Here is a 15,921-nt window from a genome sequence, read left to right as displayed (position 1 = left end):
TTTCACCTTTGTTGGTTTCACCAAAAAATACATTTTTTAACCATGAGTATTCAAAAGTGATTAATATCAACACATTTACTTTCAAAAATATATGTAATAGCTTAAACTGGCAGCTTTTTATGGGGATTTTTTTTCTTATGCTAATTAGACGTCCGTGGGGTCGCGGACATTGACTCTTGGGGGTTAAGAAGCAAGGTCCTCTTTCAAACAATCCAAAAACAATGAGAAGCTTACATGTATGTAACTCACACAGCGTATGAAACAGACAATACAAAAATACAATGATAGATAAAATATGTATAAATCATTCTCCCAAGGTAACAATATTGAAGACATTTTTTTAAAGAAGATATTTCTACAGAGCCATAAACCACAGGCCATATTTTTTTAAAGATATATATATTTTTTAAATACATTTGCACATTATTCAGTTGCCATTCAAATTTCTGTGAATACAATATGAGTGCTGGCTGCATAGGTCTATGCAATATTCACAGCTGAGCCACTGACTGTTATTCAAGCAGGAAGTATTTGAAGAGTAAAGTTCATGTGCATTTTTGATGGATTGTGCATGTCTCCTATACTCTATATGGAGGGAGAGCTTGTTTGAAGGTCAGTGATTCTAGTGTTCTCTCTGCACACTTCTTTTGTCTTCTTGTTGGGAAAATATCTCCAGCCTCTCTAGTCCATATTTCTGAAAGACCTTCTAGATTAGCTAGGCTCATTGAGCTTGATCCTGCTCGTAGTTGGTACTCGTTGAGACCTCCTCCTTCTCGTTCTCCTTACTTGAATGGAACTCACTCAAGAAGAACAACGCTTGGGGAACTTGTGTTCATAGGCTGGCCGTTTTTTTTTGTTGTCAGCCCTCTTCACCGGCTTTCATGTCAAATATCCAGTTTTCCATCAAACCTCGCTTTCCTTTTGCATATGGTTAATATTTCCTGTGAGGGATTTTTAAGTTACATGAATATGTAAGCAGATACGTTCAACCTCACATAGTATTTGAAGTGATCTGCTTTTGTCTTGGGACCCTTTTAACCATATTCACAAGATAAATGACACGTTGGCATATTTGTCCCATACTCTTTTCCCACGAGCGACCTACTTGAAGACGACTCTCGTCTCAGTGGTGTCCCTGTTACCTGATCTATATCAGAACAACCATTGTAAAAGCTGTGGTGTTAGGCCTTGTGGTTTAGGGAACGGTGTGTGGTTCTGGGCTGGGGTTGAGCGGATCCAGAAGGTTGGCCGTTGGCAGGTGTTTTATTGCAGCAGGCTCTGCGGGGTTTGACATGTGTCTGTCCTTAATCTCCTAGTGATATGACAAAGCTCTGGTAAAGCCTGCGCTGGATCTCCCCTGTCTGCCGTGACACGCGCTCCCCCTGCCCCCCTCGACCCTCAACCCTGAGAGGACTCAATGGGGCCCTCCACAAAAGGATCAGGCAGAAGAGCAGCCACAGCAGAAGCTGAACTCTCAATAGTATCATCCTTCGCTGAGACATGAACATAGCTATATATACAATGTGGAAGCCTGTGTCCAACCCAGCACTTGTGTTTGCATAACAAACGTTCTCTTCATGCTCAATAATAATAATATATGCCATTTAGCAGACGCTTTTATCCAAAGCGACTTACAGTCATGTGTGCATACATTCTACGTATGGGTGGTCCCGGGAATCGAACCCACTACCCTGGCGTTAAAAGCGCCATGCTCTACCAACTGAGCTACAGAAGGACACACTCAAGTGCGCGCACACAGTCAGACGCCGCAATACACATAGGCAAAACAATCCAAGGAGTGAGAGGGGAGAACCCTCCACTCATACAAAATCTATGGATGTATTTTATAAATAATTTCAAGCATGTGCGCCTCTAGCCGTGCAGTGGCGAAAAACACTTGGGGGTGTAGTTGTAAGCTTTGTTTGATGAATTGGACCAGGGCTCCTGTGGGATAGATTACTTTAAACCATGCTCTTTTACTTTCTAATCCTGACTTGATTTGATCTGTACTAGAATGCAGCTGCTTGGAAACTCAACAGCAAACAGACACTATTAATATGATATCCAGTGTTGGGTGGATAGCTCCACCAGCTATAAGCACTGGCTTACTGCAAGTCTTATTTTCCCATTTTCTCTTGTTTTATTATCTATGAGTGGCATCGATAGGCTTCGGGCTTTGCGCCGCTCATTATAATTGGTTTTCTGCTTGAACTTTCAAAAACGGTCATGTCAAAACAGGCAAAAATATTTCCTCTGTTTTCTTTTGATTTGGCCGTAGGCCTTGTATTTGAATGTGCCACTTGACAAAGTTGAGGCAATATCTGCGGGGCATTGTTCTGCTTTTGTCCTAAAAAATGTTTTTAAATTTAAAGCACAGAACTTCAGCTGTATTCTGACAACTGACCGGTGTCATATGCCCTCTGAGCTTAAGCTTGAATACCGAATCTGTAACTGTTTTTCGGGATTCGCTTCACCCTGTATCCACAAGATGACATTGATGACAGCAATATGAGTTAGAACAAGACAAACATTAATAGCTAGGTCAGTCAAACTCAAATTGTATTAGCGCTAATATTGTCCACGTTTCATAAGTTCTCTCAAAGCAGAGATTAGCTGTGCCAGTGGTGTTTGTCCCTCTGCCTTGGACTGAGAAGTCTAAGGAGAAAAGAAAAAAATAAACATGCACAATTTACATGACAAACATGAGCAGATTACATGTGCATGGATGTGTTAAAGACATTCACTACACATGGTGAAGCAGAAGGGGGGAAAATCAGTTCACAGGTTCAGGGTAAATTCTTGTTGGTAGCAAGCCAATGCGTCTGAGCACATTGACATTTTGCATGATGACATCAGACAGTGATAGTTTGCAGCCAGGCATTCAATCTAATCATCAAAATGTGCTGGGGTGTAAATGAGTGGTGCTTTCTTTCTTTTTTTTTTACAATAATTTACATCTCACAAACGTGAGTACGTGAACATTCGTTTTTACACAGTTGAAGTCGGAGGTTTTACGTACACCTTAGCCAAGTACATTTCAACTCAGTTCCTGACATTTAATCCTAGTAAAAATTCCCTGTCTTAGGTCAGTTAGGATCACCACTTTATTTTAAGAATGTGAAATGTCAGAATAACAGTAGAGAGAATGATTTATTTCATATTTTATTTCTTTCATCCAATTCCCAGTGGGTCAGAAGTTTACATACACTCAATTAGTATTTGGTAGCAATGCCTTCAAATTGTTTATCTTGTGTCAAACGTTTAAGGTAGCCTTCCACAAGCTTCCCACAATAAGTTGGGTGAATTTTGGCCCATTCCTCCTGATAGAGCTTGTGTAACTGAGTCAGGTTTGTAGGCCTCCTTGCTCGCACACGCTTTTTCAGTTTTGCCTACACATTTTCTATAGGATTGAGGTCAGGGCTTTGTGATGGCCACTCCAATACCTTGACTTTGTTGTCCTTAAGCCATTGTTCCACAACTTTGGAAGTATGCTTGGGGTCATTGTCCATTTGGAAGACCCATTTGCGACCTAGCTTTAACTTCCTGACTGATGTCTTGAGATGTTGCTTCAATATATCCACGTTATTTTCCTGCCTAAAGATGCCATCTATTTTGTGAAGTGCACCAGTCCCTCCTGCAGAAAAGCGCCCCCACAACATGATACTACCAACCCTGTGCTTCACGGTTGGGATGGTGTTCTTTGGCTTGCAAGCCTCCCCATTTTTCCCCCAAACATAACGATGGTCATTATGGCCAAACAGTTCTATTTTTGTTTCATCAGACCAGAGGACATTTCTCCAAAAAGTATGATCTTTGTCCCCATGTACAGTTGCAAACCGTAGTCTGGCATTTATATTGCGGTTTTGGAGCAGTGGCTTCTTCCTTGTTGAGCGGACTTTCAGATTATGTCGATATAGTACTCGTTTTACTGTGGATATAGATAATTTTGTACCTGTTTCCTCCAGCATCTTCACAAGGTCATTTGCTGTTGTTCTGGGATTGATTTGCACTTTTCCCACCAAAGTATGTTCATCTCTAGGACACAGAACGCATCTCCTTCCTGAGCGGTATGACTGCTGCGTGGTCCCATGGTGTTTATACTTGCGTATTATTGTTTGTATAGATGAATATGGTTATACAATCCACTGCCTCTTCAGCCACTGACTTCGACCAGCTGGATGGACACAGTTTCCCGCCACTTAGAAATACACATTCTGCACCCTTCCCTCCTCAATATCTCCTCTTTTACCATCAAGCATTTATGGCTGTGCTTTCTCCTTCAGTGACCAGTGAGCAGTGGGTTCGTTAAAACCAATTGAATCGGAAACATGTCCGCCTTGGGAAACGTTAACTCTTTCCATGAAGGAAGTTTCCTCTTTTATTTAGTCAATAAGGTCAAAGGGCGAGGTTCAAATGTTCAGTGTGGCTGCATGTTGCTTCTCACTAACTTGAAAATGAAGGCCATTTTTCATGTTTTTTTTCTTGGTTATGTTTGTGATAGCTGTTACATGTATATTTAGTAATTATGACATGTTTATCCAAAATAACTGTCATATATCCATGTTATTCATATAAGTAGCCATCTTAAAAACATTTGGGAACCACCTCCAGACAGATAATTCTATCAATCTCATTGCATGAATAACTCCAGTTCAAGTATTTTATTAATGGATTTCTTCTGTGTGCTGACCACACTTGAAATAATAATTTAAAGGGATAAATCACCCAAATTACAAAATGACACATTGGTTTCCATACCCTGTAAGCAGTCTATGGACAAGGTATGACAGCAATCCATGTTTTGGTATAGTTTCCCTGGCACTGTTTCCACATGCTAACGTGTTAGCATTTGTGGCACAAATTCTATTCAAGTCATGGACCGATGTTAGCATTTTTCACGCATCTGGTTAAAATCTGCTATAAGTGACATTGTTGAGATTCACAATCAATTTTAGATACTTTCGGATGATTTGGACATGCTGCTCGAAAAATGCTAACATCGGTCCCATGACTTAAATGGGATTTGTGCCACAAATGCTAAAACGTGACCATGTGGAAACAGTGCCAGGGAAACTATACCAAAACATGGATTGCTGTCATACCTTGTCCATAGACTGCTTACAGGGTAAGGAAACCAATATCTAATTTTGTAATTTGTGTGAACCATCCCTTTAACAACATCCATCAGAAATCCATCAAAAATCAATGTGCAATAACAGACTACCCACAGCTGTTAATAGGAAGTAAATATTTATGAGTGATCTGACTGGGCACCAAGTCCAGTCAATCTTCTTTAAAAGGATCTTTGCAAATGATTAACCTCATTTTACTGGTCCTGTCTCGCTTGCTGACGGCCATTAGAATTGAGGAGGACAGAGGACTTTGATTTTTGGCTCTTCATCATTCACAGCTTGTCGCTTCCCTTCATTCGCCATACATGGCTGCTGAATTGATTGTCTGTTTAGTCCTATGAATGATAAAGCCGCTGTGTGTCAGGGTGATCCAAGGCCTCCAGAGGCTCCATTCCCTTCTGTGCAAGGTGTATTTTGTCTTCACTCTCTTTCTTGGAGTGCAGGGTTGTACCCGTTTTTGTGCCAGATGTTTATCACAGACTTTACTCAATACCATTGAGAAACGTATGAACTCATATATTCAATACTCAATACATTTTAGCAATAGATGTGCTTATCCACGGTGCCTCAATACTCGTTAAAAAAACACACATTACCAAATACTACCAAAATAAATGTTCAAGTAAGCTCCCAGTATAGGGCGTGCATTGTAGGGATAACTATTTGCAAGGAGTCAGGGCAACCAAACACGGTTTAACAACATGGTGGGCCTGTGGGCTGAAGCAGAAGAGTCTCGTTCAACTCCGATGTTCTTACATTTTTACATGTTTTAAATATTTTTTATTTTTTTTTACATTTGAGTAATTTAGCAGACACTCTTATCCTGAGTGACTTACAGTAGTGAATACATACTTTTTTGTTGTTGATTTTTGTACTGACAGCACTCACAAGTTAATTCCATCAAGCAGCTGTAGCAGACACCGGGCCGAGCATCCATTAGCTAGACCCTTGAAATATGTGAGAAATATTTTTGTTATTGTGTTTCAGAGTTTGCTTCAGTATGATTATTGTTAGGGGCCTTATGAATCAAGCTTCTCAGAGTAGGAGTGCTGGTCTAGGATCAGCTCCCCTCACCAGTCCATGTAATTGTATTAATATTGATCGAAAAGGACAAACTGATGCTAAATCTCCTACTCCTGCCCCTACTCTGGGATACATGCGGCCCCTAATCATCACATGCAGGATGTGGGAGAGGGAAGCTTCCCACACGGCACTGTAGGTAGACTGTAGTCTGTAGGCTAGAGTAGAGAGCTGAAGGGAAGTGTGACATGGGAAAACGTAAGAAGAACATTAAATGCTATGAAGTGCTAGGAAGTGCTATAAAGTTCTATGACGTGCTATGAAGTGTTAAAACGTGTTATGAAGTGCTACCGAGTATTATGAAGTGCTATGAAGTGTTAAAACAGGTTATGAAGTGTTGTGAAGTGTTATGAAGTGCTACCGAGTATTATGAAGTTCTATGAAGTGAAGAGACTGCCTGGCCTTGTTCTCCTAACTGAAGCTCACTCACAGTCAAGAGCAGGGCCTTGACCAACATCTTTTCTCAAAGGCACCAATGGTCAAAGATAGAAAATGACAAGAGTTGTTTAGAATACTTATTAAGTGGAGCTCCTATTTCGTCAAATAGAAAATGTGAAATCTATATAATGGTCTTGTTACATAAATATGAGATCAAAGTACACTCATTGTGGTACTCCATAAAACTACCTTATCCAAATCCACATTTATTCCATATTAATATTTTTGCTTTTGCAGGAAGGATTCGTGTGACTAAACCCATCCAAAACACCAGAGGTTCATAAACCAAGCAGAGTATCATAAAAACAAATGGTATTCTATTGGAATATTTTCCAACATCATCTCATGTTAGTTCTTGGTAGCATAGGCCTAATACTTCCAGGGGGAAATAGATTACACTGTATGACGTCATCAAAGTTAAGATAGCATCTGTCCTAGATTTTATAACACAGGTTAGTCTAATTTCTGTGAACTTGTGTAGTTTTTCTAAATCTATAATTCCCGATCAGGTGAGGTTTTTGACTATTGCAGATAGCATTTCACCTGTGTTGCGACGCATTCTGGAGGACACGGAATAAATTGGGGGAGGACGAGGGAATACATGGAAGAAGGACAAATACAGCATTTAACTGGCAGAGGTCTGCAGGAATAATAGAAGCCCAGTGAACTAGCAGCACTCTCAGAGGATGAGATGTACCCTTTTCTCAGAACAGGTGCATGCACTTAGCAGAGGACGTTTGGGCACAGTCTCTTATGGGAGACCATTCTATTTCTGTCACTCTCTCTGTGCTGCTTTCTCCTTCTTCTTACTACAGACCATGCACTTGCATAACCCTGTAAAGGTGCTATAATGCTATAATCCTATAAGGTTATAGTGCGATAATGAAAAATAATAATATTGAGACCACGTGACGATGAGTCATATTGGATTACAAAATCAATGTTTAACCGGGTTTTTTTCAGTAAGAATGTCCCGTCAAAAACCTTGTATTGATGTTAAGTATGCTGGTAATTAAGCTAAATGGGACTTACGTATGCAGCCACTGTCAAACGCGTTTTTGCCACATACAAATATCATATTTCATTGTGCAGAGTCATTGGAGTCAACAGACATGAACTTGAGACATTGCAGCAAGCATCCTTTTCAGCGGATCTGCTAAATGTCACCAAACCGGTTCGGAATATAATCACAATTAGTCTTGGAATTAGCACTTTGCGGTAAAGATCTAATTATTTAGACAATTTATAGCCTTCTGCTAAGAACTTTAAAGACGAGCTATACTGCTGCCATGTTGATCATGTAATACATCTTGTGGGATAAGATCCAGACATCGCCTTAGAGCCACACATCACTTTCCTTTTAGGGGAGAGTGATGTGACCAGCAATGACAGTATAGTTCAATTGCCTGTTTGGGTTTTTGCCTGTGGTTTCTTAATTGCATCTGTAATGTAGCAGTACAATGGTGAACAATGTCTCAACTACTTTTATGTGACAATGTAATGGCTATGTGTAGGCCTACATATGAAGCTATACACAATTCAGTGCGTTCATATGTAAACAATAAATCATTGCAAATGTGAAAAATGCGGGTTAAGCACAACGTGTGGTCCTGCAGGCAATATTATTACACACCCTAAGACATATTTACTTGATGAGAAAAGCATTTGTCTGATGTCAAATATCCATCTGATATCACAAGACATGGCCAATTGAAAAACCCCTAATTACATAGATTCAAAGTGATATTAAACGATTACAATGGGCTATGTGACACCTTTGTGGGTCCTTTCTGAGATTTGCAGATGACGGACTAATACATTGGTTGATCAGGGTCCAATATCAATTTACATAGTCAGAACGGCTAGGTCTGTATCAGATCCATATCCCCAATCAGCAGAGGGACACGAGCCTTCCCGCACTCCGTACAGTACGTAGCTACGAGCAAGTGATAGTTGGCGGTAAAGGTGCTTTATAAAATGGTCATGGTACTTGAGCACAAACAGCTTTCATATTGTTCAGAGTAGTGCCCTAATGAATTAACTTGATGCTATCTCTGTTTCAATTGTGGCAGTTTTCTTGTTTGGTATATAGGCTATAGCCTACCGGCATAGGCTACTGCTCTGGAGTGTGTTTGCACACCTCTGAAACTGACAAAACAACTTTTTTAAAAACGTTAACTTCTATTTTTTTTAAAAAGGACAGACCTACTTCAATGAGGAAGTAATAACTCATTTACGCGCTTCTGACGTCAAGTAAAGCAATAGTCTACTGTAGTTTAAACTTAAATGTTTCAGTAATTATTATATAGGCCAGTCATAGTTTATCTTCAAATTAATGAGACTGATTAAATTTAAATAAGGATACTTTATTTAGTTATTTTCCTAAATCATATACGCCATAACTCCAAAGTAGATACCCTAATATACCTTTCATAACTTGAATGACTCCTGTTTGTCTATTAATTTCGTTCCAAAACGCCTTTTCAATTATATTGTCCATTATTTTGTCCAGGATAAATCAGACTTCGGACAACTATGTTTTTTGACAGATATTCTACTGTTGGTTATCAAATATCAAAAGCTGTCAGAAATTATCCAAAATGTACCGTGTCCATCCAACTGTTTTGAGACGGTTTTACTTCTTTGGTTAGATAGCAGCCTCGTCCTTCTGGCGTGATTTGCATAAATAAAGACAGGGACATTTTATTTTATTATGTTCTCGGCTGTCAATTTATCTATCCATTTAAATGTAGGCTATGGATGGGCCTTAAGGATGCAACGTCAGCATGCCACTTCTCTTGAAACGTCAATATTCTCAATACTTGTTGAACGTGCCTTTTGGTTATGTAGGCTTATAGGCTACAAAATACGCAGTCCCCATAAGATAAAATAATGAACAATGTAATTATACGTTTTGTCCAATTATTTTGAGTCCAAAACCGTTTAGACTTTTTTTTTTTAGCAAACTGCTAATGTTCCCCTTTTTTTTGCAAATAAATATCAAATACATTGAATCATATATATCTTACCTCAATGAAACACTTCCAAAAAAACAAACACCTTTCAAGCATTCATGACAATTACTGAGGGTTATCTATTTTTGATAAACTATTTTTTTTTTGCGTTAATGTAAATTGTACGTTATTTCACTGTAATCCAAATTCCACTGTAATCACAGCCTAACTAGTAACATCTTATTTATGCGTAGCCTGAACAAACAAACAAAATATTCCTTAAGACATAACGAGAAAGAATTTCGTCAAAATGTACTCTATATTTACAGGAAAGCAATAATTCACTAAATTAATTTGAGATTGAATAATTTCATTTAGATGCACCTGTAGACTATTTGTAAAGGAAAAATCAATTATGAGGAATTGTTTCGCAAGAAAAAATGATTTAAAAGTTTTATTTGTAAACATTAAATATCTCTTTCTCTCTAAACGTTTGGAATTCGGCACCGAATGCATTGCAATAGCCTACTCAAATACACCAAGAAGGCAAAGGATGTACCGCACACTTATTTATCTTTTATAAGGACGAATTGTTCATTTTCTAATGTGTGAAATTATAACTATCTAGACGTCTATAAGACATAAAACATAGACAACGTGCTCAGCATGAATTAAGATGGTTTGAAATCATTTAAACTGCTCCCATGCTTAATTTAGCTTTTGGCAATAAAATAATAAATATATAAACGTTTATATTCAACAGCAACAATACTTACAACACATACAAACAAGGAATGTCTGACAGTTTTACAAACACCATGGATCCCTCTTTATCTATACAAATGGAGATACTTTTTCACATATGCGTCATACATAAAAGGTGTGCCAGTACTACGAATCTTTATAAAATCTAGCAGACTACATAGTGTCCGGTATATAATATAGACATCTCCTCGACAGCAAGTGCCTATAAAACCTACAACATGCGTCGTCTTTTCGAAATACTTCCATACCTCTGGGATCCTGACAGAAACACATATAGGCACAAGTCATAAAAGAAAAATGGCATTTTGTCATTAACGAACTTTTTACACGTGTTATAAATTGACGCATTGGACGCGTCACATAATCTATCATATATGTGCATATTTATATATGAAATATATTACATATCAGTATGCGTTATCAATGGAACAGATGTTTGGTCAACAACAAGGAAAATAGGAGTTGCAAAAATAAGAGTTGCAAGAAAGTTTTTTTTAACTTGGTCGAGAATTGGCCTTGGAGACTTTCCCCGAATGGCTATACTGGGGATTAGGCCTAATAAAAACTCGAACATCAGTGGGTTTTCTGAGGCCAATTTTTTCTCACTCTTCTTTGTATCTATTTCATGGATCCTTGATCAGGATGTAGGGGATTGTACTAGGGAGCTTGGAAATATTCAGAGTTAAAATCTAAAAAAAAATGTGTTAGGCTGACTCAAACAGAGTCTGTGGAAGTTCTTTGAGGTCTCATTAAAAGTCCGTTTTAAAGTCCATTTAAAAAGGTAGAGTGTCGAGGAAAAGTTTGTCAATTATTGCTGGCGGAGGAACCAAGTCTTCGAGTTTTAAGTAGAAGATACGCTGCAGACCTTGTGTACATAGCGTGCGAAGTTCAGGGAGTTTTCCCAAAAGTTTTGACAAGTAGTTCGGACGAGTCAAGCCTCCGCCATTGAATGTCACTTGGTCTTTGAGGCAGTTCACTATCTTGTTTTGAAGTTCTTCAACCCTCTTGGGTTCCTTAAGCCCATGCCTCTCTGTAACATGAAAATAATAAAACATAATTACCAAAATGTGAATACAAGAAACACATTTAAACAGTCTAACACTTGGGAGAGGGATTCAATTGAAATATGTCCTATATTTGCTTACCTGTTACCATAGCAAGAGCGGCGATGCAGGAGAATGCTGATATGTCGATGTTCATGCTCTGCAAGTTAGAGGAAAACTCCACAATCGAGTCTATCCATTCCCCAAATCCTCGGACGCACTGCAGCCTGTGCAAGACCACCCCGTTGCAAAAAATGAGTTTGCCTTCCACTGGGTTGGACCTGCAATTAATAACAAAATGTCATTAATTACTATGAGCAATAAATTGGGATTTAAGAGGCTCCTAATTATTGGGTGGCTAATAAAAGCCAAAGCAACGGAGCTTGAAGGGGGGGGTGGATCTTTATTATAGTCGAGGTTATTTCATAATTACGAAGAGGCTTACCTGTATGCCAGCCGCAGAACAAAAAGTTCCAGAAAGGCTGATTCGAAGAGGAGATCTTGATCCTGCTTCGGAAGATCAGAAAACCCAGGGATCTTTTCCGCCCAACCTCGGATAATCTCCATGGAACCCGTCAGGAGATCATAGAACTGCTGGATGTGCTGGGTGTCGTCTCCACTCATTTGGTAGTCAGGGTTAGACTGAAACTGGAATTTAATTTCAACAGGGCTTAATGAGGTCCTTTAAAATATATAACCCGTGAAATTGCAAAGCCTATTTCTAGGAGGGGAGTGCTTTCTTACTATTAAATTCATGTCTTCTTTTTATTGAGTTCTCCGTTTCAAAGCGATTTACTTAAGTAAAATATGCCACCTTAAAAGACGGACAAAGTTTTGAATCCAGACCTGTCTTACACAAAACTTTTGAAGTCCATAAATTGTGTGACAAATGCACATCGAAACATGATCAAATAAATCCAGACATGGTTTGTTCAAACGTTGTATTTTCACTCGAATTATATTATAAATCAGAAAGACCGTGTTTATGTTCATACACCATTTATTGAAGGGAATTAAATGGTAAACTCACTCTTGAATAGTCCAAGCCAGACATGGACGGGTTGGAATCGACATGGGACCTAACAAGGGCACTTATGAGACTGACAGGCGGCGAGGGTGGTGAGGCGTCTTGGGGACTTTTAGGTTTGGAGGGAAGACGACCTCTTCGACCCTTTAGATTAGCAGTCCGGACAACTGTGTTAAAAGGAAGACAAGAGAAAATATAGAATTGTATTTAACTTTGATTGTTGTGCGTAAAGTTTCAACTTGCTTTACGCGCAAACTTTACGCGCAGGACCGCAGGTGCTTTATGACCATGCACAGACACAAACAATCAAAGTGACCACAGTATGTCCTTACCCTCTTTGACCATTCCGACAACCATGCACTTCTGGAAACGGCAGTATTGGCAACGGTTTCTTCGGCGTTTATCGACAGGACAATTTTTGTTCGCTAAACACACGTATTTAGCATTTTTCTGAACAGTGCGCTGCAAAGGTGAAGACAACAGACGTTTAGCATGGACATCAGTGCCTGTACAAGGAATACAAAACTAGCACTCATTGAGCAGCGCTATATAGGATGATTGATATTGTAACAGCACATCCATCCTTCCAGTTTTGGGCTGTTATATATGCGAGGAACCGAAGAGGTAGACATTCAGTAAATACAAATCCGTGGGCATTCATAATTTTACGGCCCTCTGAGACCACCTCTATTTAAAGAGGTAAGATTAGGCCATTGAACAGTGGTTCGAAATAAAGTCACCATTTAATTTGACCATGGGGAATATTGTGACACTTTCTAGTCCAGAGAAGACTGTCATATCACAAAAAGAGCTCACAACACTGAGAGTTTTTAATGACTTGTTGAAAATGATATCCAAATGTTATTACAATTGTCATAATGGTTTACTGGGCATACCAATAATAAGAGGAATATTAGAATAACAATACGACAATTGTCTGACAAAAAAACAACAGGCCTACCAATACGACAATTGTCTGACAAAAAAACAACATGCCTAATAATACCATTAATAATTGTAATAATTGAGTTGCATAATTCACAATCAAAACAGCTCACCTTAAAAAATCCTTTGCAACCCTCGCAGGTTCTCACTCCATAATGCTGGCAAGCAGCGTTGTCCCCACACACTGCGCACAGACCCTCGTTTGACGGTGAACCGCGGGACGGGGGCGAATGGACTTGGCTGTCCATCAACTGGTGTCCATGGCCGAGCTGAAGGGAGTGGGGGAAGGCTAAGCCGGCCTGTTTTCTTAGAGCACTGGGTACCGCGAAGCTCTGGCTGTCTAAGCCTCGGTGTGCCCCTGGGTTGTCGTGGTTCATGGAGACGTGCAGTGGACCATCGAATCGCATCTGGCAACTCGACACAGGGGTACCAGGAGGGGACTGTTTGAAGGAGAATAGTGACAGCCTTGACACCGGGTTTTTGCGCTGGTCTATCATATGAGAGGTCGCAGCCACATAGTTCTGGTGAAAACTGTGGAGGGACCCAGGGTCCTCCCACATGTGATTGGGCTGAACCTGGAAGTTTGGTGTGGTTGGGGCGTGAGGTGAGGAGGGTTTGAAGTAAATTGACCCGGAGTGGGCCATCATCTCTTCCGACTGAGGTGGCAAATGGCTCTGCTGATGGTAGCTGTGCATCTGGACGTCCTCGACTTTGATGGAGGACTGCTCTCCAGAATGCGGCATTTGATATAGACAGGGCGGTTTAACGTCGTAACTGGTGCTATAGTTGTCAATGAATGTGCTGAAACTAGGGAGAGAAGTAGTAGCTGTGATCTCAGTGTTGGTCAGGTCCATACTAAACTTAACAAACTCAGGTGTTAAGAAGTCGCAGTTGTATTCTCCAGCGGTGTGGTAGCTGTAGCTCTGCGAAGCGGGGCTGGCTCCTTGCGGTGATGACCCATACTGAGCCTGAACGCAGGGCATGGCTGAAAACGAAAGTGACAACATGTTGATGTTAAAATTCATTTATAAACTACAAACTATAGACATGCCATATCATCTACAAAATAACAATAATTGTAAATCATTTAGATCCGGATCTAATCTTATGTTCAGATAACTTATTTAATGAAATCGCATTGTTTTAAACGGGACAATTTCGAAATACTTCGGAACTATTCATAATCATTCTTTATAACATAATGTAGAATTTACTCTCCTACCTTTGGTCTTGGGACTGTTTTTTCGGTGACACTTGAAATAGACAATGTTGTCTGGAGGTGTATGGGGTCAGGATTCAAGAAAGAGTCTCTTTTCTGGACTCGTCCCCTAAAGAAATAATAACTTTTACTTACATTCATTTAGAAAACGCACCAGAGAAGTCAATGTGTACTCCAAGAATCGGTGAGAAACACGCTAAGCAATTAAGCACAATATCGCGACATGTTCACTATGCTTTTACTTTTGCGCGCCTCACAGCCTAAGCTATAGCCTTATAGACAAAGGTTAGATGATGAACCGCATGGATGAGCTTTAAAATCACACAGTGCTTCGCAGTTGCCCGTTATATGTTATACACACGCATGACATTTTGAATTAAGAATTTTGAAGTTCGTCGCTGAATATCCATCCTCCACGGTATTGACATCAATGACTTTCGCAACTTCTCCTTCTCCAAAGTAACGTTGAACAATCCATGTCAAATGTAACAATTCTACATCCGTAAGTACCATTCCCAATGTGTACAGTAACAATGCTTAATTGACAGGACACAATGCCTGAGAATTAAACTGTTACAGAAAAACTGTTTTCTCAATGCCTCCCAATCATTTTCTACAAAGCAAGATGTCACAACTAAAAATTCAGACACAGCCCGCTTATTAAAAATAAACATAACGCTTCTTAAAATAAACCAACCTACCTTCTTTCACACCAGAAACGTGGTTGTCAATCCATGCATAAAGCATGTAGATAGTCTTCTTCAATTCTGTAAAAAGCTCCAATGTGTGAGCGAGAGTATAGCCTACAATACCAAGCAATCTATACGACTTCCTCAGAGCACTGCGCGCAATACAACCATCGACTACCCCGTCTGCCAATGTGCCTTTGTTTATGTGAGCTCTGGGCAGCACAGCCCACGTGTTTCACATCACAACGTCATCTGCGTCGCCAGTGGCCTGCACCAATCTCTTTTGGGAACATGGTCCAGTCAACACGCCGAGTCCGTTGCATAGCCTGTGTATATGTACACCTGAGACGGATCTCCTTACTGATTGTGTACCATAAAAAAGTATAGGAAAACATTATTGACATATGGAAAACAGGTTAATGAACAGAAATGTAAATATCTATATATATATTCAAGCCAAGCTTTACTGTGCCATTCTGTTTAGACTGAGTTCATCACCTGTTTGTGCTGCACATCATTCTCATCGTTAGCTTCAACCAGCCAGGTGTCTCATCTTAGGTATTTCGTAGCCGCAGCCAGGTATTCAAAAGAGCCTAGGAACGACGCACAACAGGTCACAAGAGGTTCAC

General features: G+C 39.8%; 1 protein-coding gene across 1 annotated transcript; it reads right to left on the bottom strand.

The window, feature by feature from the left end:
- Positions 1-10,846: 10,846 nt before the first annotated feature.
- Positions 10,847-15,450, bottom strand: LOC118367131 (nuclear receptor subfamily 4 group A member 2-like). Its single transcript, XM_035750207.2, has 8 exons — positions 15,305-15,450; positions 14,607-14,712; positions 13,498-14,369; positions 12,772-12,901; positions 12,443-12,606; positions 11,858-12,060; positions 11,515-11,693; positions 10,847-11,399 (listed from the first exon to the last, which is right to left on the bottom strand). The coding sequence occupies exons 3-8, from the start codon at positions 14,365-14,367 to the stop codon at positions 11,143-11,145; spliced, it is 1,803 nt and encodes a 600-aa protein (XP_035606100.2). The 5' UTR covers positions 14,368-14,369; positions 14,607-14,712; positions 15,305-15,450; the 3' UTR covers positions 10,847-11,142.
- Positions 15,451-15,921: the final 471 nt, after the last annotated feature.

Source organism: Oncorhynchus keta, chromosome 34 (assembly GCF_023373465.1).
Source record: "Oncorhynchus keta strain PuntledgeMale-10-30-2019 chromosome 34, Oket_V2, whole genome shotgun sequence".
Classification (NCBI taxonomy): Eukaryota; Metazoa; Chordata; class Actinopteri; order Salmoniformes; family Salmonidae; genus Oncorhynchus; species Oncorhynchus keta.
Note: the sequence above shows the minus strand (reverse complement) of the source record. Positions and strands in the feature narration are given on the sequence as shown.